At 51.0% G+C, this 23,152-nt stretch overlaps 2 protein-coding genes across 7 annotated transcripts in view; one reads left to right on the top strand and one right to left on the bottom strand.

The window, feature by feature from the left end:
* The first annotated feature begins 6 nt into the window (after window positions 1–6).
* LHFPL4 (LHFPL tetraspan subfamily member 4) lies at window positions 7–12,404 on the top strand. Its single transcript, XM_015640914.3, has 4 exons — window positions 7–421; window positions 9,882–10,118; window positions 10,301–10,317; window positions 10,607–12,404. The coding sequence occupies exons 1-4, from the start codon at window positions 16–18 to the stop codon at window positions 10,613–10,615; spliced, it is 669 nt and encodes a 222-aa protein (XP_015496400.1). The 5' UTR covers window positions 7–15; the 3' UTR covers window positions 10,616–12,404.
* Window positions 12,405–15,003: 2,599 nt separating this feature from the next.
* The window catches only part of SETD5 (SET domain containing 5), a 64,298-nt gene continuing 56,149 nt past the window's right edge, over window positions 15,004–23,152 (bottom strand). For 4 of the 6 annotated variants that reach the window (XM_033517583.1, XM_033517580.1, XM_033517581.1 and 1 more), the window contains 5 exons: window positions 21,879–22,165; window positions 19,125–19,258; window positions 18,280–18,321; window positions 16,060–16,133; window positions 15,004–15,882 (listed from right to left, as the gene is read on the bottom strand). In XM_033517583.1, coding sequence (XP_033373474.1) covers window positions 15,283–15,882; window positions 16,060–16,133; window positions 18,280–18,321; window positions 19,125–19,258; window positions 21,879–22,165 — 1,137 coding nt within the window. In that variant the 3' untranslated portion in view covers window positions 15,004–15,282. The remainder of the gene's footprint in view (window positions 15,883–16,059; window positions 16,134–18,279; window positions 18,322–19,124; window positions 19,259–21,878; window positions 22,166–23,152) is intronic. The other 2 variants (XM_033517582.1, XM_015640911.3) reach the window with 1 other exon arrangement.

Below are 23,152 nucleotides of genomic sequence, written 5' to 3'. Positions count from 1 at the left end.
GCGGCGGCCGGCAGGATGCTGCCCTCGCAGGAAGCCTCCAAGCTGTACCATGACAACTACGTGCGGAACTCGCGCGCCATCGGCGTGCTCTGGGCCATCTTCACCATCTGCTTCGCCATCATCAACGTGGTGGTCTTCATCCAGCCCTACTGGGTCGGCGACAGCGTTAACACGCCCAAGCCCGGGTACTTCGGGCTGTTCCACTACTGCGTGGGCAGCGGGCTGGCGGGCCGGGAGCTGTCGTGCCGCGGCTCCTTCACCGACTTCAGCACCATCCCCTCAGGCGCCTTTCAGGCGGCCGCGTTCTTCGTGCTGCTCTCCATGGTGCTGACGCTGGGCTGCATCACCTGCTTCGCCCTGTTCTTCTTCTGCAACACCGCCACCGTCTACAAGATCTGCGCCTGGATGCAGCTGCTGGCAGGTACACACCGGCACCGGGAGCCACCGGCACCGGGAACACCGGCCTGCCCCGGGCCTGGCGGCGGGAGACGGGTGGGGAGAATGTGGGCAGCGCTGAGCGTGCGGCACTCCGGGAGCCCCCGGCAGTGGTAGTAGGATCCCTGGCTACAGTGAACACCAAGGTTGCTCAGGGAAGCTGGGCTGAGTCCAAGCACTGCAGGGCCAGGATCCAGCCCTACAGTTTCTTGGGACACCCAGGCCAGGTGCTAGCGCTGACAGATCTGCAGGAATGGGCACCAGTTGGGGACACTGGCACCGAGGGCTCCCTGGTATGCCCTGGCCACAAGGAGCACAAGGGCTGCTCAGGAAAGCTGCACTAGGTACAGGTGCTGTGCATTCATAGGGCATCCCAGCCAGGAGCTGGCCCTAGGACGTCCCAGGACTTACTAGGACAAACAGGTCAGGCACTGGCACTGACAGAGCACCACAAACAGGTGCTGGCTCTTGGCACTGGCACCTGGGTCTCCCCAGGCAGAGGGTGGCCATAGGGAGCATCGAGATTGCTCAAGGAAGCTGGACAGGTACAAGCACTGTAGGGCTATGGGTCTTCTCAGCTAAGAAATGTCCTCTGGACACTCCAGGGCTTCCTGGGACATCCAGACCAGGCATTGGCACTAGGAATGGTGGCATCTGCTTGGGGCACTGGAACCTGGGATTCCCCAGGCAAGGCCTGACACCAGGGAAACATGAGGCTCCCTGGGACACAGCTGGAGAGAGAGCTGGTTCAGAGACCCACCTCAAGCAACCCCAGAGCAGGCACTGACCCTGGGATGCCTGGATAGTCTGGAGCACTTCAGGTCGTCCTGAGCTAGGGACCAGCCTTGGGGTATCTCAGTGCACCCCAGTCAAGGACCAGCATTGGGATGCCCTGCAATAGGGACTGTTGCACAGAGGCAAGGACTAAGTGCAAGTTGGCCTAGGATACACTGGATCAGCTCCCTGAATCCCTGGGGATTCAGACACTCCAGCACACTCTACATCAGGGACTAGTCTCCTTGTCAACCCCAGAGACATGGGGTTGTCTCCAAGAGATACTCACTTTAGGGGAACACTCAGCCCCCAAAGGGACCCCACCACTGGAAGAAGCCCATGGATGGATCCCCCATCCCTGTAAAAGCACCCTTCAGCTCCCCCTTAAAGACAAATTGTACTCAGGCCCCCTTTCTCCTGCATCATGAAAGGGCTGTGAGGACAGGCCTCTCCCACCTCTTTCCAGTGCTTCACACAGAGGAATACCATACATTTACCGTGATGTCTCCCCAGACATGACCACTCAAGCCTAGTAATTAACCCCCCACCAAAAGCGACCCTGCCTATAGATTCTCCTTAGCTCCCTCCACAAATGAAACCCCACTGTAGATGTACCCCAAAACCCTCACAGACTCACTCCTCAAAGTGACACTGTACAATAACCCAAATCTTTCCCCAAAAGGGGTTCTGATGCCTATATTGATAAGGATCCCAAGTATCCCATTATGCTCAGACTTCCAAGGTGTCCTCACACAGGGTCTGTCCTTTTGGGACAAAGATCCTGAGGAATGATGTTGAACTTCCATTGGTAGCAAGACTCTTTGCTTCCTTTTCTGCTCAGTTGTACCAGGTGTGGACAAGTACTTACCCTCTACTGCATACCTAAAACTTCCACTGGAAGGACCTACAGTGACTCTTATTCCTAATGAAAGGACCCCGTTCATCCCCTCTGTTAGAAGGGCCCCAGTCCTTAATGTGGAAGGATACAGCCTCTCTGTGTGAGGACCTTTCAGCTAGCCCAGCTCTTTCTCTTGCACCTGGCTTGGGCTGGAGAGCCTGACCTCCCCTCACCCAGATCAGGACCACAGTCAGACCTAGAGCTGCCTTGGCTTATCAGGAAATTCCCTCATCTTTAATTTTCCCTGTCCTGAAGATTTATCAGTTTAAAGCAAGCTCAGAGCCCAAATCCTACTGATTGTCAGCAGCTTAATCAAGTGGCTTGGAGTGCCCAGCTGCTACTGCTGCACAGGGAGCTGTGTGGCAGAGGGCACTGGAGGCAGCCCTGGGTCTTCTCCCTAGTGCCTCCTGTCCTGTACTGGCTTAGGATTGGGTGGCCATGACAGCACTTTGATGTTGTCACCTCTGGGTACCCTTCGCCTTGCCTTGGGGCTTGTCCTTGGTCACACTTTGCACCTTGTAATTACACATATTGCTTACAACTGCACTTGCAAGAACCCTGGGCGCTCAGTTCAGTGGGGCCATGGGCTGGCTTTTCTGGCCCCAGCCAGCCCAGGTTGGCTTGGAGCTCTCACAGAGCAGCAGGGCTCCATGGCTTCTCTGCTGGGGAAAGTCCAAGGCAGCATTAATATAGAGACTGGCCCTCCACCCTGCCCTGAGAGAGAAACAGCGTGAGAGAGCTGCTGTCCTACAGTACAGGCTGATGTTCCTGTCAGAGAGGGCCTGGGTGCAGATGTGGTGGTGTGGTGTGTCCAGCAAGAGTCTTGTCTGGCAGGGATCAGGCAGGGCTGAACTTCCCTGGGCACAGCCGAGGCAGCCACAGGTGGATGTGTTACCTTGTGCATGGAGAAGGAGCTGCCATGACCTATGGAGAGAACATCACAGGCCAGATCTTACGGGTTAGGCAGGGATGTAGCCTGATGCAGGCTCTGGCACATCATGATGGCAAACTTCAGAGATTCAACCTGTCTGGGAAGTTGGAGGATTCTGCCAGAGCAGAGAGCTTGGAGTAGTAGGGAAGGAAAGTGTTACCGCTGAAGATGAATAGATCACACGGACACAGGTCGAGGTGTGGTGAAAGAAAGAGAAAGTTTATTTTTCCTCCCAGGATTTATAGGCTTTTGACCACGGCCAGGGATTGGATGGTCAGGATAACACTCTCACTACGCTGGCCATGAGAGATGCCCATCACAAGACGTGTAACAGAAAGAATGTACACATATCTATATTTACAATTACTGTCCTGGGAAAGTCCTTAGAAAACTATGTTAGCAAGCTCAAAAGCTGAGTTTTCAGGGTGACAGGAAAGGACATTCATCCTTACTCAGTGAGGGTTTAGCTAAAGAAGGACTTGAACTACTACAGCAGAAGCAACTGTGAGGCCCAAAGTCTCTTGGTCTCGCTGGTGAAAGCCAGGTGAGGCAGGTGATGGGCAGAGAGATGGGGCAGAGGTGTCCCCACCCCATCCCTGTGGTATGGCCGGTGCAGAGTAAAGGGCTGCTGATTGTGGGCATGGATGGGCTCTTCAGAGGAGAAAAGACAAGTGCAGGAATGTGGGGGGGAGGATGGAGAATTCAGGATCTCTTTCAAAAAAACCCAAAAAACTAACCAACTTTAAATCATCAATGTCTAATTAGTGGACAACAATCAAGGCAGGGTTTAATTAGAGCTTGACAGAAAGCTCCAGCTCAAAAGCCACTGCCCCCCTAGGAGGAAACTGGATCTAATTAAGAGGAAAGACTCTGCTTTATCACAAATAGAAATGTGGCCATCTGCCCTGTTCAAAATCCCAGTAACGCAAAACTGGAGATTTTGCTAAATCCTTCTGTTATAAAACCAGAGATGGGCCCTTAACATGAGCATGTCAAAAACTGTAAGACTGACAGCACCTGATGCCACCCCAATACTCCAAATTAGTGGAGGAGCACCTTCAGAAAGTTCCATGGGATGATGCTTACTTGAAGAGAAATGGGCTGTGAGGGTGATTCCCCTTGGGATTTGTCTACAGGAAATCAGAGCATAGGAATATAACCACCAGGCTGCCCAGGAGCCTGAGGATTTCCTTTGATTCCCCACTACTCTGCTGTAGCATAAGACACAGTCACCCTGTGAGTTAAGTCAGAGCTTTGAGCAAAGTTGTCCTGGTGCCCAGCATTAATACCCTTGCAAGACAGCCCAGCCACCTCTGTGTGACACTGCATCCATGTGCCTCCCATCAGGATGATTACCCCAAGTGGACCCAGGGCTGTTTCCAGAGAGTCTTTGATTTTGTACTTAGAGTCTGTTGAGGGGCAGAAGAGGAAACCAGCTGAGCACACCATCCTGTTTGCATGGAGGAACTGACTGGCCACATTTTAAGGTGTTTCCCTGTGCTCCAGGTCCAGCAGTCAGTGTGGTGAGACCTTCACACTCCCTCCCTTAGGGATACACAACACATGGGGTGTCTTCCCACCTGGGGCTGTGCCCTTGACCTTTGGGCTGGGCTTTGTCCTTATCAGTGGCATGTTGGCATTGATTGTGCCACGTCCAGCCACCTTGCCTGATGGAGAATGTGGTAATATGTATCCATCTGAGTTCTTTCCTCCTTTGGGAGACTCTCCTCAGAGCTACACTCACCTCTTGGATGGGCCCTTCCAAGGCCTGAGAACAGAGGCAGATCCCTGAGCAGGGCGTCATCACCCTCAGCTGTGTTTGCCACCATCTGAGTGGGGACCCCTTGCATTGAATGGTTTTAGTGTATCAGTGGAGAGGAGTAGTGAAGGAATTGTTCCCGGCTGCTGGGCTGAGCATGGTGGAGTTGTGTGATGGTGTGGCCTTAGTCCCAAGGGAAAGCAGGATCTGGCCTGAGTGAGTGCTACAGCCCCAAAACTCTCCCTGGTTCAGCAGCAATAAGTGGCTCTGCTGAACCACATCAGGACATGCTCATCTTCCTGACTGTGACTTGCTGGAGACCCAAGTCCTGTCAGAGACTTTGAGGTTTCAAAATATTTTTTTCATGGATATAAAAGTCATTCATTGAAATTCTTAATGATAAAATATGAGGCAGATACCACTGCTGCAAGTGGCGTAGGGTGTAACTGGGACAATTGCTGAGCATGAGACTGCCCAGGGAGGTTGTGGAGTCTCTTGTCTCCGGAGTCATTCAAACCCCATCTAGACATGTTCCTGTATCACCTGGCTCTAGATGACCCTTGGCAAGAGGGTTGGACTAAATGATCTCCAGAGTACCCTTCCAGCCTTAACTATCCCGTGACTCTGCAATTTGTCCTCAAGCCCTTTCTCTGTCAAAGGGAGAAATATTGCCCGTATATGGACCACTTCCACCTGCTGACCTTGCAGCAAAAATAACAACACTGCAAAAACCCTCAGCATTTGCTGAATTACTGTCTTCTGGACCCCCAAAAAAGCTTTCCTGAAGATTTCCCTCTTCTTCCCCTATCACTCAGGTCTTGCAAAGGGGACAGGAGCCGGGCTGCAGCCCATCCCTTGCATCCGTGCAGCGCCGTGTGCTCCGCAGCAGCAGCAGCCGCGGGGTTTGCGCGGCAGCGCAGCTCTCCCGTCGTGGCTGTTAATGTGCCTGTGTACTCGCGGGGAGGGGCTGAGCCGGGCGTCTCGGAGCCTTCGTGTCCTGGAGCTTACATCCCTTAACTGTTGTTCCAGATAAAGTAACTGTCAGTTCTGATTCATACAAACTCATAACTCTATTCTGAATCCTGCTGATTTTTTGGCACAGAAACAGCCTGTGGAGCAAAACGCCGTAAGGGAGCTCGTGTCTGTGTAAATGGCCGGTGCTTGCCGTCCTGAGCATGCTGCCCTTAGTGGTGATTTATTTTTGAAGGATTTCAGTTTTTAGGGGGAAGAAGGGGGACTGTGTTTGTTTCCTTTCCTTTTGGTGCTCAGCTCTCAGGAGGTTTTCTGGTGAGAAGCAGCCACTCTAGACCCCAACAGCACAGCCCAACCCATGTTTCCCAGGGTTTTTGGATGTGCTGTTCCCATGCCAGGTTTAAAAAGCCCTTTTTGGACCCAGTGATTGCTGGTTTTCCCCCCATTACCCCACATCTTCCCATTTGTGTGTTCTGTGGAAGTGTAATGCTCTGAGGAAGGTCACATCTTAGCTGCAGGGCATGTAATGAGCTCCTTCCACCCATGGCAGGCAGAAGCAGTAAAAGACAGTTTTCACTTATACCTGCAGACTAAGCTAGACGGAAAAAGTAATTTTAAAAATTCTGCAGGCACAGCTGCTCAGGACAGGGGCAGTGATACTCAGGAAACATAGAGGTTACTCAGACAGTCCAAATTAGCTAAATGCACCTTGTACCAGGAGATGTTATCCTGCCAGGAGGAGCCTCCTCTTTCTGCTCAAATCTTGCTCCAGTGTTGCAGCCTGAGTCATAACATTGCATTCCCTTTGATTAATTTCTTTTGTGAGGATATCAAAAGCCCTTGAGATGCCCATGTTGTTTCTAATGAACCTTGACAAGGGAGCACTGAGGAGTGAGAGTCCATGAACCAGCTGTAAAACCAAGCCAAGAAATGCCAGCTCTATGGGGCCAGAGCCTCAGCCCCAGCAGGATCATCTTCCCTCTGCATACACCCTGGCCCAGTGATCACTGAAATGCCTGCACTCAAAACTCTCTTTACAACTGGGAAAATTCTAGAAGAGGGAGATGGAACCCAGGGGCTACAGGAAGGATGGCAGCTGTGGGGTGTGACAGACCAGCCAGCCACTGACAGTGAGGACTGGCACCACACCCTCAGAAGAACAGGATTAAAAGCAAAATGGACAGGAGTTAGGTTTTTTTTTCCCTCTTTTATAGTGGCTCTTCATACTAGTCATCACTGGTGCTTTTCTTGTGGTTGCAAGGCATAGAAATAGGCTGCTTTAAACAAAACCCAAGATCTTCTTGCAGGTCTGCAAGAGGTCGGGGCATTTGGAGGTAGGCGCTGGCAGAACGGTGCTATGGGCAGAAGGACAGGCAGGCAGAGCCCCGACCCCACATCCTTCAGAGCTGTTGGAGAGGGCAGCGCTGAGGCCTGTGGACTGTGTGGGGATCCCCTTCTTGTTCTCGCTTTGCTCTTCAAAGTCACTCCTTGCTGCAGGCACGGGAAGGTGTTTCCAGGACATCAGGTGGCCTGGGGACGTGCAGAAAAGGGAATTGCTTGTGACAGAGCAGAAGACTCAGCTTGCTTCTGGGAACACATAGGACAGATGGGAAGAGGAGGGCACTGAGCTGCTCTTCACCAGGAAAGGACCAGCCTTCAGTAGCACAGCACCACCTCAGCCACTTCCCAGGGAGCTGTGGAGTAGTGAGGGGTTTTTGAGAAGAGGCCAGTCACCCTCAGGCACAGGGATTTGGGTACATGTGGTGACTTGGGCACATGCCTCTGCCTGGCAGTAAATTTGTTTTTTATTAATTCTGTCAAATGGGCTGTGAGTGCTTGGGCAGTGATCCTGCAGCTGCTTGGTGGGACAGGGCACAGACTCCCTTTGCCCTGATGCAGTACAGAGGAAGCACACGGGGACACAGGTGGGATCACAACAAGCTGACACAGGCTGAAGCTGGGCAGGGTCCTGGCAGTGGCCATCACTGCCTGTCCACTGTGACTGTCCTGTGACAACTCACTGCATGAGTGCGTCCCGTACCTTTTTGAGCCACCTTACTTTTGCCTTAAACCCCATCTCTCATGTCCTCCATGAGTGCTGTGGCTCTCCAGCATGTTAATCCACTGCCTCATGTGTTGCTGCCTGTCCTGCCATGTTTGGGTCCTGCAGATGTCCTGGGAGACTCTCACACTTGTGGTGTTTTCAGAGCAGTGAGCTCTTGGCAGGCTTCTGTGTTACCTGGGCAGATGGACCCACCTGGATCCTGAATAATAGCTCAGAAATGCAGAGGACATGCCAATGCCTGCAGCGTCCAAGGACAGACCCAGGGGCTGCTCTTCTGCTCCTGTGAAGGACTGACTGAGGGCTGTGCACAAAGGCTGGGAGCCTGCCCAAGCCCTTGATGGTGCAGGTAAAATTAGTACCTGATTTTTTAACTCATATTTGCCTACCACCTTGGGAACAGCCCTGTTCTTTGGGCCCAGAGTGGCTGTTGCTGAGGCCTGCCGCTCACCCAGGTAGCTGGAGCTTCTGCTTTCTATGCTTTCTCCCAGCCTCACTGCATACCTGTGGTCCTTTTCTCCCCCTCAGTGATTTCAGCAGATCTCTTACAACTGTGCCCGTTTCCAGGCTGGGTTGTGCCAGCCTGAGCTGTGCCATGGGGGGTAAACCCACCCCCTTCCTGGGGATTGCCACAGAGCACCTTAGCTTGTTTCACAGCTGCACTGCACTGGGAGCTCAGAGAATCCTAAAATCCTCTTAGCATTTCTGCTTTCACAGGAGCAGTCCCTGGCACAGGTCTGCTGCACCTGATCCCCTTTAATTCAGGCCCTCAGCTGAATTAATGCCATCCTATTCCAAGGCACCCAGGTCAGCAGCAGGCCATGCTCTTCACCATTTACCATTACCATTGGTGCTGGATGTGTTTCCTTGCAGAGGGATCTTTTTGGGTTGGCCCAGTCCCAGGGAGCAGGGAGCTCCCCCAGACAGGCTGTGCTCAGTTGGAAGTCTTGGTAATGATGTGCTGGAGACGCTGGCTTGGCTCTGCGCAGCCATGAGGTGCTGGGGTGGTACCCGAGCTGTGCATTGCAGTAAATCAGCATGCAGGGCTTGCCACTGTCCACAAAGACACTTTCACCAAGGGGGTTTGCTATGTGGGTGGAGGAGTCAGAGACCAGGCAGCAGCTGCGGCGTGACATTATGTGCCAGTGTCCTGACAGAGTCCCTGTTCTTTCCTGGGTGCAGCTATTTGTGATGCGAGGGCTGTACCTACTCTTGGTGTGATGCCCTGCAGGCACTTCCCTGCCTTCTGGGATTTCCCTTCCCCATGGAGAGCAGTTCAAAACACATGCCAGCAGGCAGAAAGCTCATGCCAGACTGCCAGCTACCTGTCTGCAGGGTGTTTGCTGTAGGGGATGGAGAGATAACTTCTTACTGGTGTGGGCACATGCCTCTTGGTGCTTCCTTAACTCAGGGCAAAAGTACCTGCAGGGCACTGCAGCCAACATCATTACTATTTTTAGCCTTTCCAGCTGATAGGGGTGAGGAGATTTTGTACTTGCTGTAGTCAGAAAAAGTCACCTCCTTAGCTTGACAGTCACAGGCTTTGTCTTGACATTTCATCCCTGTGTTCTCTGATGTCTCCTTGTTCAGCATAGAGTGTGCTGGGTGGATGTCTGCTGGGAAGATGACCCCTCTGGGACTGGTGCTTGCAGGCTGTGTGGTGGTCAGGTGTGGGAGTTCCTGGAGATTCCAGTCCTCTCCACAGGCAGCATCTCTGCCCACAGTGCACTGGTAGCTCCTGCCCAAATGCAGGGAGCTTGCAGTGATGAGGGAAGCCCGTAGGCAACCACTGATCCTGTGGCCAATGCTGGTAGAAACCAAGAGCCTGAAGTCCCTATTTGTGTGTGGGCCAGGTTTGGGACAGCCAAAAAGGCAGTGCCTGGGACTCCTGAGGCAGTGGTGGCTGTCACCTGCCATGTTGCCTGGCTGTCACGGGGCCCAGGTGGGCTCCCCGCCAGACACAGGCTGCACTCATGTACTTGACTGGGGGGCCCAGTGCCAAGCATTGCCACTCGATCGTCTCTGATTCTTTCCCCTTCTCTCCTTGCAGCGCTCTGCCTGGTGCTGGGCTGCATGATCTTTCCTGATGGCTGGGATGCAGAGACCATACGGGACATGTGCGGGGAGAAGACAGGGAAATACTCCCTGGGCGACTGCTCCGTACGCTGGGCTTATATCCTGGCCATCATCGGCATCCTCAACGCCCTTATCCTTTCCTTCCTGGCCTTTGTTCTTGGCAACCGGCAGAATGACCTACTGCACGAGGAGCTCAAGACAGAGAGCAAAGGTGAGCACCATGCTACAGGGGGAATCCTGGGTGGGAACAGCCTGCGGGGCTTGGCCCCTTTGGCAGCCTGGCAAAGGTCCCATGGACTTAACTGCCACCTACAAGCAAACTAGGCTGGGCAGGGTGGGAAGGAGCTGCTGAGCCTCTGCCCTGCCTGACCTCTCTCTCTTCTGTTTCCACAGACTTTGTTGGCACTGCGGTAAGCCTTGAATGTCACTGTCCTGTCCCCTGTCCCTTTGTGGTGTCTCTGGGTGCGACTGTGCTGGGTGTCTGTGGGGATGGGATGGGATTGGGATGGGATTGGGATGGGATTGGGATGGGATGACCCTGGTTGTGCAGGCAGCAGGGTTGGAGGCAATGGGGCAGGGAGGCAGCAGAGACAGGGTGGCAGTGATGGGGACAGGCATATGCCTGACACATGCAAGTAACACGATTGTGCAGTAAGACCTGCCCAAGACCATCCCCAAACTGCTGTGCTTTCCCCACAGAGGATATAAGGCTGACCATCCGCAGCAGGACCCTCTTCCCATGGCCAGCAGCCTGGGCGCTCCCTCCCTGTCCTGCCCTTCATTTGCTGCCAGCGGCCACACAGCGTCCCGCGCCGCCCTCCGGGCCCCGGCGCCCGTGCCAGGGATGCGCCAGCCGCCCGCCGCATCCACGGCCACCTCCATGTCCACGCCGGCACCACCATCCCACGCACCCTGCCAGCTCCGTACCCACCGCTGCCTGCGGGCCGCCGCTGGGGGAGGATGCTTCAAACCCGCTTTGTCCAAGAACAGAATCCAGCTGCGGTTTTGTTTCAAGGAAGAAACGGTCTTGGAGTTTTTAACAGATTTCTACATCCCCAGGACTCCTGACCTGCTGCCTCCCACCCGAACGCGCACCCAGTGACGCCCCGTGCCGGCTGCTCCGGGTCCCGGACCCCTCCCCACTCCCATTTTGTACAGCTCCGTGAACCTGTCTCCACAGCCAGGGGACCCGGTGGCCGGGATGGGGCCCAACCCCTACTTTTACATGTAAATTCATATTCTCTAAACAGGGTAAAGTGACTCGAGCCCCCTCTCCCCCCGCCCTGGGAGTCCAGCCCAGGACATGGTGGTTCCTGGTGCGTGGCCAGGGCCGCAGGCTGCTGTTCGCTCCCCTCAGCACGGGGACCGCAGGGGCCTTGCTGCTGCCGGCCGTGGGACACCCGACTCGCGCCGCCGTTGAATGTAAGCCCTGGTAAGTGGGAGCAGCTGAACATGCAAAACCCCCGGGCGGGCACAGGACGACTCCCCCCGCCAAGACCCCTCCCCGAGCCGGCCGCGGGCTGTTGCCAAACGCCTTCCCTCCCCATCCCCATACGGTGCTTTATCTCCACTGGTGACAGCAAGGCTTTCCCTGCCACACGGCATGGCCGGGTGTACCCGAGCACTCCTGTACCCACCTGGCCTCCTGGCTGTAGCTCGCTGGCCCGCGGTGATGGCGTGTGGGGAGCCGGTGGCCGCTGCCCAGCGCAGTGCTGAGTCCAGCGGCCTCCAAGGCCCACACACAGCACCTGAGAGCCGACACTCCGGCACAGGTGGCTGCAACCTGGCTGTGGCTCTGCCGGCCAGACCAGCGTTTGTGTGTGGGCCTCCCCTGGCCACAGGGGTTTGGGTCACCATAGCCCTCGCAATGCAATAAAGTCCTCGGCACTGGCTGTGTCTCAGTGCGAGCAGCTGGCAGGGCCCAGGGCAGGGCCTCCAGAGGCTTGTGGGGGCCCTGGCAGGGCTGGCCCCAGGCACTGGGCAAGGCCAGGGAGCAGGGCGAGTGGGAGCAGGGAGCGGAGTGGGACCACGGTGCTGGGATGGGGCCACGGAGCATGGAGGCTGCTGGGGGATGGCAGTGAATGGCTCTGCAGGACTCAGCACCTCACCAGGCACGAGGGGCTGGCTAGAACAGGTAAGTGGTGCCCTGAGGCCCTGCGGGGTGGCGGTGGGGGTGGAGCTGTGTTGAAACACCATCTGGGAGCCAAAGCCACCCGGGATGGAGTGGGTGCCAGCACTCCTGCCAGTGCCCCCTGCCAGCCATGAGCCCAGCGGTGCCCACATCCCTCTGACAGCTGCCCCCTAGAATGAGGTCAACAGGAACCCGCAGCACCCGGGTCTTGCCAGCTTGCGAGTGCTGTTGCCAGCTGAATTGGAAAAACAAACCAAGAAAATCAGTGGAGAAAGGAATACAGTAGCTGTAATATATCTGTATTTTAGTACAAAGTTTGATACAGTGTTTCACAAAACCTTATTGAAAAATATAATTCAAACCAGACCAGCACGGAGCCCTGTGTTGTGGTGAGGGTTGGGATGGGTTCTTCCTGGCCATCACCAAAGGAGGTAATCTGCAAGAAGGCCAAGGAAGCCCCTGTGAGTTTCTTGAACTGCGGTGGAGAGCCCACCCTGCAGCCTGTGGAGCTGAGCCTCCATCCACATGGGCTGGCACACAAAGAGGGTCTCTGGAAAGGGTCTGTCCTACTACACGGCAAAGCAGGGGGTGGGGCAGGGATCCTATCTATCCCTAGGAGCCTTTGAACCCGCCCCTTCTGCCTGTCCACACTGCACAAGTGGTCTGTCAACTCACTAACAACAAGACTGACAGGAACCTCCTGAAATTCATCAAATTCCAGTGTCTTGATGGAAAAAACTACATGGCTGGTTAGTTTAGTGGCATGCTCTAGCAGGGGAGTGGGGAGAGCATTCCAGTGTCTGAGGGCAGCATGGGGAGCTCTGGGACTTGCAGAGAGCTTTGGCCAAGTCTGCTCCCCTGGTGTGGGGCACGCTCACAGCCCAGGTGAGCCCTGCAGATGGCAGAAGAGGCTGAGAAGAGCCGGGTTGCTGCTACCCACAGTTGCTTTCAGGGAAGGAGCAGTGGAGCAGAAGGGGCAGTGGAGATGGAGCCACTCTTTGTGGGGATGCAAAGGGACAGAATGAACCATGACAGATGCTGTCCCACAGTGTCAGGGGTTCTCACAGTGAGGGCGGTTGAAGACCAGAAGCCATGGGCACCTCAAACCAGCACTTGCAGACGCACCTGGCATCCCCACACCAGGCTCAGCCCATGTCAGGCTTCCTAAGGAAAAGGCAAGCAGTACGAAAACCCTAGATCCCAGGTTCTGGCACACCAGAAAACAGGTTTTAAAGCAGGTGCAGGGGACATCCTCCACATCCATCTCCTCCCCAGATGAACTTGAGCAAGAAGAACAGCAGCAGCAGAATGAAAAATTTCACAACCCCAGCCAGAAGCTCAGGCAATTTCCTCAGGAACACAAGCTCCCACAGCAGCTCCCAGCTTCACCTGGCAAAAGGCAGATCTGCAAGGCTGCTCCTGCAAGGATTTGGCCCTCACCCCCTCTCCTTATGTCCTGGGCACCAGCGCTCGAGGTGGTAAGAAATTCCACAATACTAGTTTTCAAGTTAAGTATTTTTATTATCAAAATTATTACATCTCTTGTGAAAGTTCAAATGTTACAGCATGGTGTAAAAACTCCACTAGAGTAAGAAGCTACAGCCCCCACCTTTCCTAGAGCTTTCCAGGGTCCCTCCCTCCTGCCCCCCTGTTGTGCCCAAAGGTGCTGGAGCCTCTGGGCAGGGCCCCCCGGCCCCCTCCCGCCACCTGGCAGGGCAGAGCCCGCCTGCCCCGTGCTGCTCAGAGCACGAAAGGGGAGGCTGCACCTCCAGGGCTAAGCCAAGTGAAGTTTACACCTATTTTATACAGTATACAGACACCCAACTGCGGGGTGACAAGTTCCATCCCAACACGCTCACAGCCAGACAGTGTGAGAAAGTTACTCTTTGTTTCAATATTTTAAAAGTCTCCCCTAGGCTGAACAAACACCTGATTTCAATTGTGAATTAGAGAAATCTGTAACAGTCCTAAAAAAAGAGGAAGAAGACTGTGCATCTGCAAGGAGAGGGGAGACAGACTCACAGCATTATGTTATCCAAGAGAAAGGAGAAGTTCCACTGCAGCACCAGGGATGACACCTGTCATATATTAGCTAACCTACTATGGTTATAACTGAATATAAAATTAGATAAATAAAAACACGCCCGATATTACAGTAAACAAGTGAGAAAGAAGCTGGCAATCGTATGGAATTGAACACACAGCGCACTGTGTCTGGGCTGGCTCTCCTGCCATGCTCGGCAGGTGACAGTGGCTGAGAAAGACCCCACATGGCACTGCCTGGAGAGCCTCTGGCTCGGCACAGACCGGGTGCCCACCCACCACCACACCACTGCCCCTTGCAGCCCTCCTGCTCCTCTGCCTGCAGCCCCCCCGTGTGCCGCAGCATCACTTGACCGATCAGGCCCTGGCCATCCCCTGTGTGTTGCGCACCAGCAGCCAGAGAGCCCCCGGCGCGGCAGCACGTGGCAGCACGGCCCCAGCCGTGCTCCTGTTCACAGATTCCTTAAGCGACCTTAGAAACACTTTCACAACAGACCTGCAATGAAGCAGCACATGGCAGCGCACCCCAGATCCTCTGCAGCCACAGGCACACGCTCCAAACCCCTCCCGTGCTGTTTGCATTCACGGAGACTCTGTTCTGGAAAAAGCTCCAACAGCGGCAGTGGTGACCCAGGCCCAAAGGCAGCCGTGTGTGCTTGTCTGCTTGTGACTGGAATGATCGTAACGGATTAAAGCCCTCCCCAGAGCGCACTGAGAACCTGACCTATAAAGAGATTGGAGTTAACTTCCCCCAACATTTCCTTTAAACTGCTTTTGAATTCATAACTGTGTCCGTGCTGCATGTGTGACTGTGGCCATGGGCACGGACTAGAGACAGAGGCTGTGCCACAGTCATTGCACTTGAACCATTTGCGCTTTTTTCCTCCTTTTTTTTTCTTTTTTCTTTTTTTTTTTTTTTTTTTTCCTTTTTTTTTGTTGTTTGTTTCTTTTTGTTTTTGCAATGTACCCACATGTTAGGGAACTGCTTTGCTACAGTCTCTGCCTCAGAGAAATCTGTGTTCTCCTACCAGGCCAGAGGCCAATACTGCTCACAAATCTCACCCGTGCATTTTCGACCTCAGCCTCTGACCCCTGGCACCCCAGCATCAGGTGCAAACTCCCAATACCGGCCCAGGAGCCACTTCCAGAGGTGACTGGAAGAAGCTATGGGCAGTTTTGTCCTCCTGAAGTCCAGGCAGCCCTAGGAAAGTCCTGTTTGAGTCTTTACTCCAGAACCTTGAAGCTGCTGCAGTCTGTACTGATGGACACTGCTTCCCCCACGATGTGGATAGTGTTGTGCATTAGAAATCACTGCGCCCCGGGAGCCCTGGTAGAGAACAGACTGCCCAGAGTTCGGCAGGCTGATAGTCCGCAAGTCTGACTGTAGTGACCGAGCACTTTGGGGAGCGGAGGAAGAGCCTGACACGCCTGTGCAGGGCTGGGAGCCCGACTCCGAGGAGATTGAGTCCACAGCTGTCTGCTGTGCCGGGCTGGCAGCCGCAGGGCAGCTCTTCCTCAGGAGGCTGCTGCTGACGCTGCCAGAGTGCTGCTGGCTGGTGAAATACCCCGAATTCCCTGCAAACAGGGCAGAGGAGTCTGTGGAGACCGAGTGGGCAGGGCTGGAAAATGAGGTGGAGGAGAGGGATGTTTCCGAGGAACCATGGGACAGGCTGTGTCCTGTCCTCTGTGCTGCTGCTCGGTAGCTGTATCCAGGAGACGGCGCGAGGTGCCCTCTGTATGGGGAGGAGCTCTGCTGGAGCAGGGTCTGTGATTCTGCCTGGGGACTGTCAGACTGCAGCAGCTGAACAAGGCATGCGGGAAAAAGGAAAAAGCATGTCAGGCTGACTTCCTTGTTTCCTACCTGCTTCTCCTCCTAAGATGCTTAGTGCAGCACTGTGAACAGTGGCAGCTAAGCACTGTTTCCCTCCTTATAAAAGCTTTATTTCAGAATTGGCAGATAAGATATAAAAGCATTTACCTGGTAGCTGTATCGAGAAGGACTGTAAACTGCCGGTCCTTTGTGGGCTTCTGGAGTGTCTCCTTCTGCTGCATCTGCAATGTACAGGCAAGATGTTAAACCTCACCCCATTGACTGAGGCCACAGCAGCTCCCTCTCAAACGACACTGCACAGTCCAGCCCTTGTGCTCTGCATTCTGTGCCAGCCTGGATCAGAGCAGCCCCGCCAGCCACCAGCATTTCAGAAACTGAAGAAACCCAGCAAAAGGCAATTGGGAAACCTTAACGTGTGTGAACAGCCACATCTGTAAGAGTGGCTGCTCCCCTCACACCAGTGTGCTCTGGTTTATCACAAAGCTCACCTGCCTTGGACCAGCCTGTCTTAATGACCACATCTGGAGATAATACACAGACAAAGCCAAAGGCCCTTCTGGCCCTTCAGCAGGGTATGAGAGGCAGAAGATGATTCCTAGGGATTCAGCAATTTCTCACTCAGTCTTGGTTACAGGAATCCACACTGGATACAGTTACAGCTCAGGAGACAAAACTGCCCTTCTTAGAGGGCTGTCCGAAGGATCCTGTGGTGGGTTTTCCTCAAAGGCAGATCCAGATGCTTCCAAAGACAGACATCCCATGCTGCCATTTTGGGGACTATGGTTTACAAGCCAACTGAGCTGCTACAGAGATACTCCTGGAACTCAGAAATGCATGTTTTTCTAAGAGGCCAAGATGATGGAAATGCTTTGAGGCTTGAAGTGCATCGGCAGCATACAGCACACACTGATTCATCTCAGATATGTGACAGACAGAAGAGGAATAAAATGGTTCCCAACAGAGTAACCTTTTCTTGCACTTCAAGGGTGGATGAGCTTCTTGTCCTACCATATCAATGAACTTGACCTGGGGTAGGCAAGAAGTACTTATTTAGTGGCACATCCACTGTGCCAACTGTGTGCTACAGCTGCTACCCCTGTAACCATGGCTGGTGATCCTGCTTTCTGCAGGAGGGGTGAAGCTATTTGGACTAGAGGATTTCACATCAGAGTTCTCCTGCAGACTAATTAGACAGAACTGTTTATCTGCATCATCTCAGGGATTCTCAGCAGCCGCGTTTGAAATGCCTCAGTGAAACAGTGTTGGTATTAGTATCAAATTTGTATGGCAGATGTGTCTCAGTCATGAAACAGGACACGCTGCCTCAGTCTGTTCTGTACTTCTGCCAGACAAATCTGGCTTTTCCCCAGCTGCACTGGCACATGCATCAGTGCCAGTAGTGCCCGTGGTTCTGCTGCCATTGTCCCCTCTGTGCTACACCACAGTGCTGAGTTAGCTAACAAGGATCTGGATGTAGCTCTTGTATGTTCTTGAGGCTCAGAAATTCCCTCAGGGCACAGGCCTGCACATGCGTGTGAAGCTTCCAGAATGTGTCCTGTGCACTTTCCATTTCTGAAATGCCATTGATGCAGCAAGGGGATGTCTGGTGACATTCCAAATACTGCAGAATGGCAAAATTCAGAAGTTTAGGGCATGTTTTGTTAAAACATCATGCACAAAAAGAGCTGTTCAATCCAGAGATCGTTGTGATTAACAGAAATCAAGTATGAGAATCACAAGAAATCTAAAGATTTATGGAAGAAATTGTTTCTTAAAAGGCTGGGCACACCAGTAGGGCTGCACAATTTACTGGCAGTACCTGTTCCCAGAAATAAACCCTTGACAAGTTAAAGACTACTGAAAGACTAAATTACAAAGGGTAAATAAACTATGACCTTCCTGAGTTTGCTTTATGTAAACTTAAAAACCAGAGCAAACATTTTCCTCCCCCATTCTCAACACCTGCACAAGGGAAGGACATGAATAACTGCTTTTCTTGGCTGTACTGGCCTGTGTCAACCTAAAGCATATATGAAGTGAGAGGTTTTGCTGACAGCAGCTGCAGTTCTCAGAAGCGTGCAATGCACACAAATTCCATTTCATTGCTACATGCCTCATCAGCAAACCCTCCAACTTCGGGATTTTTTAGTTCCTGTTAATATTATCTGTTACAGCATCAAGTGAAAATGTGCATCTTCATAACTCCTCCAGGTGCTACCAGGAACAGCAGGGACTCAGCCATCCATTTGTTTCACTAAGAAGCAGAGCAGCAACTGGGGGAGGGGAGGTGGCTCAAAGAATCTAAACAAGAATCTAAACAAGCTGCTGAAGAAATTGCCAGAGCAAGCAAAAGAAGAAAAAACGTACTTTGCTGTGCTAGGATGAAGGAGACAAGACGACTTCTTTCAGCTGCAGCATTAGGTTTTCACAATTCAGAATGGGATGAGGTTTATGTAACAAGAAAGAATTTATCACTGCAGATGAAAATTTAACTCTATCATAATTCTTGGCTGGCACTGAAGAGCCAGAGCTGTACAGGTTATACTGGGCAAAGACTGTTACAAGACCCTGGATTTTACATACCTTTCTAAAAACTAACCAAGAAAGCAACTTCCTACTAGTATGGGAAAGACAAGGAAAAACTCCCAAAGGGGTCCCAAGAAACTGCAGTGTATTTGATAGGAAAGAGGACCTCATCTCTAGACCAGATGAAGAAAAATCACTGAAAAAATGTGCTTAGGTGTACAAAACCAGGAGAACTCCAAATGAGAACTCAATTTTCAAGGCTGGTCTCAAACAACCTTACTCCAGCTGAGGAAAAATCTGTTTTGGAATGAAGTACATACTTTCCCTAAACTGCTTAGAAACAAGGTAATACACTTGTCTGAATGTTCACCCAATGACCATTAAATGATAGCTTTTTCAGAGCATAGGAGATGCTAACCCATCTGTCTGAGGATAGAGAAACTGTCCCTGTCAGTCAAGGTGCAGACAGTCTTGAATTCAATCCCTGGAAAAAATCTAGAGGTCTTCCAGATCTACTAGAAGAGCTCAAGCAATATCTGAATAACAGTAAAATTTGATTTGCAGAAGGCAGCTTTGATAATGTTAAAGATGAAGATATAACTAACCAACTTAACAGACAAGTTGGCAAATTTTTCCAAGCACATAATTTCCCACCAAGCAAACATTCCAAAGTTTCACCATCCTACCTGCATCTCTCTCGAGAGCATTGTCCTGGGTGGGGGAGGATTCGTGTCTCTGGGACACCTTTGCACCGCTCCGCAGCACCTTCTCCAGCATCCCCCGGCCCTCCCGCAGCCTCTCCACTGACGTCGGGACCATCCTGCAACAAAACCCCAACAACAGCTGAGGAGTGCTGTGGCATGGCTGAGAGCAATGTGACCAATGCACAGGGGATCAGAGACCACCAGCTTTATAGATAGATGAGGAACAAACTTCTGAACTGCTTTTGCCATGTAAAAAACCTCCAGTGGGATTTCAGACTGCTGGGCCCTGTTATCATTATGCCACTGCCCTTAGAACACTAAGTCTTTAATCAAAAATGTGGTAAAAGCATCCAGTTCAGTAAATCACGTGGCTACAGAAAAACTGTTTTGTGATTCAACACTTTTTTGAAAATCCTGGTGTTGGCTTAAGATTAACTGCAGTTATCAGTTACATTCATTCAATCTAAGCAGAAGCAAACTTAATACCTTTATGATAATACAGTGCCAAGACAATATAGTTGGATACTCCCAATATTCCTGAGCAGAGCTAGCTGGGTCATTTTGCCCAATAATGCCAGTTTGTCCTTTTTATTTTGTAGTATGAAGACTCTCCACTCAAGATAAATGCTAGATATTGTTCCATTTTATAAGCGTCTTGTCTAAGTGTGAAAAAGAGGTGAAGTGGCTTCCCTAAAGCCAAACTATTGAAGAAAAACAGAGCTACAGACAAACACCAGGTCAGCATTCCATCTACCAACACAGGACCATCCAAATCTCTCTGGAAATGTGTCTTTTAACCTATAAACAGCATCACCATGACCAGGGATTTACAATGCCTTTACTCTGGACACGGATGAATTTGTGCCTTAAAAATGCCTGAATTTAAATATTTAGATTATATTAAATGCATTGCATATGATGCAAGCATGCTGATTAACTGCATATTGACTGATTTCTGTATTTAATTTTTGTTAAGATATACTGAAAACAGTGCTTTCCATTAGGGTTTTTTTACTATTTGGTTTGCTTGGAGACTTGTTTTCTGCAAGGCTGGGTTTACTGGGCAGCAGCACATCTGTTTACATTGTGATGGCTTTATCCTGGCAACTGAAATAGACAAACCATTGTTTTTGTTTTGTTTTTGTTTTTTTTTTTTTTTAATGAAAGCTATTCTCAATTATTGCAGAATTCAGCAAAAATCTGGAAAACTCTACACATTAAGGCATGGAATTTTAGTTCCCACCAATTTCTTCTCTTCCTAACATTATTGTGAATATCTGGAAATGTATCTGATATATAAGCACATGGAGTGAAAGATGAAACTGGATCACTTTATCCCAGTAACAGGTTCTAAAATATTTTTTAAAACTAGAAGGTGAGTGTATGTTTGTCAGCCGTGCCCAGAAGCAGAAACCCAAAATTTTAAAGGCAGCAAATCTGTTTAATCCCATTACAAAATGTATCAGCATTCAACTTTATATCCAGTGTCCTATAACAATAGGACCTTTATTCCCACACAATACTTACTTCTGAAACCATGTGGGAAACTGAAGCCAGAGCAGGACCTGCTGAGGGAGCAGCAGATAACACAAAAGATGGTACTAAAGCAAGGACGCCACACTGACACCTCACCCTGAACTAGTTTTAGTTCACTCAGCTGGCTGGCTTTTTTCCTGCTCTTTTACAGGCAGAAGGAAGTGGCACAGGAGGAGAACGTCATTTTACAGAATATTTGAAAATAGAATAGTGATGATAAACTAATCATTAGCAGACTGCCTCAGCTGTGGCCAGTCCCAATATCTGGCATTAGGTCATCTGGTAGACAGAAAACAGTCAGAGAGGTAAAAGACAAATTGTTTCTATTAAACTCTGCTTGAAAAGTGATGGAAAAAGGAAGGAAACAGATTTTATTACTCCTCCAAATTCATCCAATTGCTTTGAACACAATCTTCATACTTCTCACTGCCCTCAGTGCTGCTTTGAATGTCTCCCCCTGGCAGTGACCAATCATCTATGTGGAGATCAGCATCAGGAAAGGGGGGTGTGTATCTGTGTGTGCCTTTCTGCTGGTGGTGTGCACAACCAAAACCTGACTCCAGAGCAGCAGAGCCAGTGCCCTACATTGCTCCACTGGCACTGTAATGCCACACTTGGCAATTCAGCATATTACTTCATGTTTTGGACCAGGTTCAAATGTTTTTAATTTCCTCTTATCAAACCTTCTCACAAGTAACCATGATAAAGGTGGTTTGTCCATGCCTTAGGCACACCACTGACCAGAGTCTGGTAAATCAACAAAGCTGGAGTTGCACAGTCCCTGCTTCTCAAATGCAAAGTTACAGAGACCCGTGAGCTTTCCTTCAGAACAGGAGTGGATTTAATATCACTAATGTCCAGAAAGAGTGAAGCCTCAGCAAAAAAAGACCTGAATTAGACTTCCATTGCCTGGGCAAGACCTTACAACCCAAGACCTCAAAGGGAACTGGTGGAAGAGCAACAACTGCTTGCATTTGTACCTTTCAAGACAGATTTTTGATATCTAAACCAAGAACTAAAAGACAGGATGAGAAGAGTGCTGGTATCCTTCACAGTGGTTTAGCAATTATGAAAGAGAACAATACCAAGAGACCCAACTGAATCCATCTCACTGCACATATTGTTATGGAAATGCTCCCTGGGGAGTTTGGTCCTTCCCTGTGGAGCAATCTCAGGCTTGCCTGGAAGGGTAACACTCACCACCTACTGCTGATGCTCTCCTGGGATTTACTGAGCGATGATGAGGAACTACAGCCCCTCGAGTCTGGTGGGCTGATGTCCTCTACGTGAGGCAGGGAGGGATGAGAAGGGGAGAAGCCACTTTGTGGGGAGGACGGAGTTCGTGCTGTGGAGCCTGACAGGCCATTCCCGTCCGTGTCAGTCCCGGAGCCGCTGCTGCCCTGTCGGGTGGGGGTCCCTGCGCCGCGCCTGGAATCACCGCCCTCCTTGGCCTCCTGTTTCCGCTTGCGGTACTCGAGGAGCGATACCTGGGTGAGAAAATACAGCCATGAGTCAGGGAACAGACAGGAACAGGCCCACGCACAGTCCAAAAAACCTTCTGAGTCTGCAGGTAAAACTTGAAAAGGTGTATTGGGATTATCAACTCTTGCTGGATCTGCAGGCACTCCAAAAAAGAGCTAAGTGGTGCAAATTCAGACTGCCATGTTCAAACACCTGTTACTTTTTGTGACCAATACATCAGCAGAAACATCCAGCTCATTTGCTTTTCTAACCATCTGGATTTTCACATTACTTCAGGAGATGCATATTCAAGCAACAAGCTTCTATAACCTCCCTCCTCTCAAAACCCTCCATACACTCTCTCCAGTGTATGCCATTATGTAATTTTTTTTCAATATCTGTACATCCCCAAACAGATAATAAGAGTCTTCCTCACAGAACTGGTATCTTCAGTTCCCAGTTCATCTGTACCAGTTCAGTCACATTAACACTAAAAGCTTGGTGAAGTCTTGCATGGAATTTTAACTGCTTAGAGCAGTTATGCTCTTATGGAGGCATTGCAAACTTCCAGCACTAGCACAAAACAAACTGCTTGTAGCCAAGGTACAATGTGTTTTGGGCAAAGCAGTCTCAGATTTGTCAAAGACACCAACCAAAGATAAAGCAGCCTCAGAACACAAGGTCAGCAGAACGAAAAAGACACAAATATTTCCAGCTGAGCATTTACCTTTCACTGCCTTCCCTCAGAGTTATAATGAGGTTAGGAGCCATAAAGAACTCACAGAAGGCAGCTCTGCTGAAGAATTTATCAGCTATGACTCAATGCCCGTACAGAAGGCTTTAGGATGCTAAAATATTGGACAGGGTATTTCCAAAAGTAACTCAACCTGTGAAGGTTTTAAGTTAAGCGTAATTTTAAAAGAAAAAACAAAGGGAAAAAAAAAAATCAAGATACTCCAGAAATGGAAAGGAAATAAGATATTTAATCCAGCTGGACCCTTATACAAGTGATC

This window comes from Parus major, chromosome 12 (assembly GCF_001522545.3).
Source record: "Parus major isolate Abel chromosome 12, Parus_major1.1, whole genome shotgun sequence".
NCBI classification, from domain to species: Eukaryota; Metazoa; Chordata; class Aves; order Passeriformes; family Paridae; genus Parus; species Parus major.
Note: the sequence above shows the minus strand (reverse complement) of the source record. Positions and strands in the feature narration are given on the sequence as shown.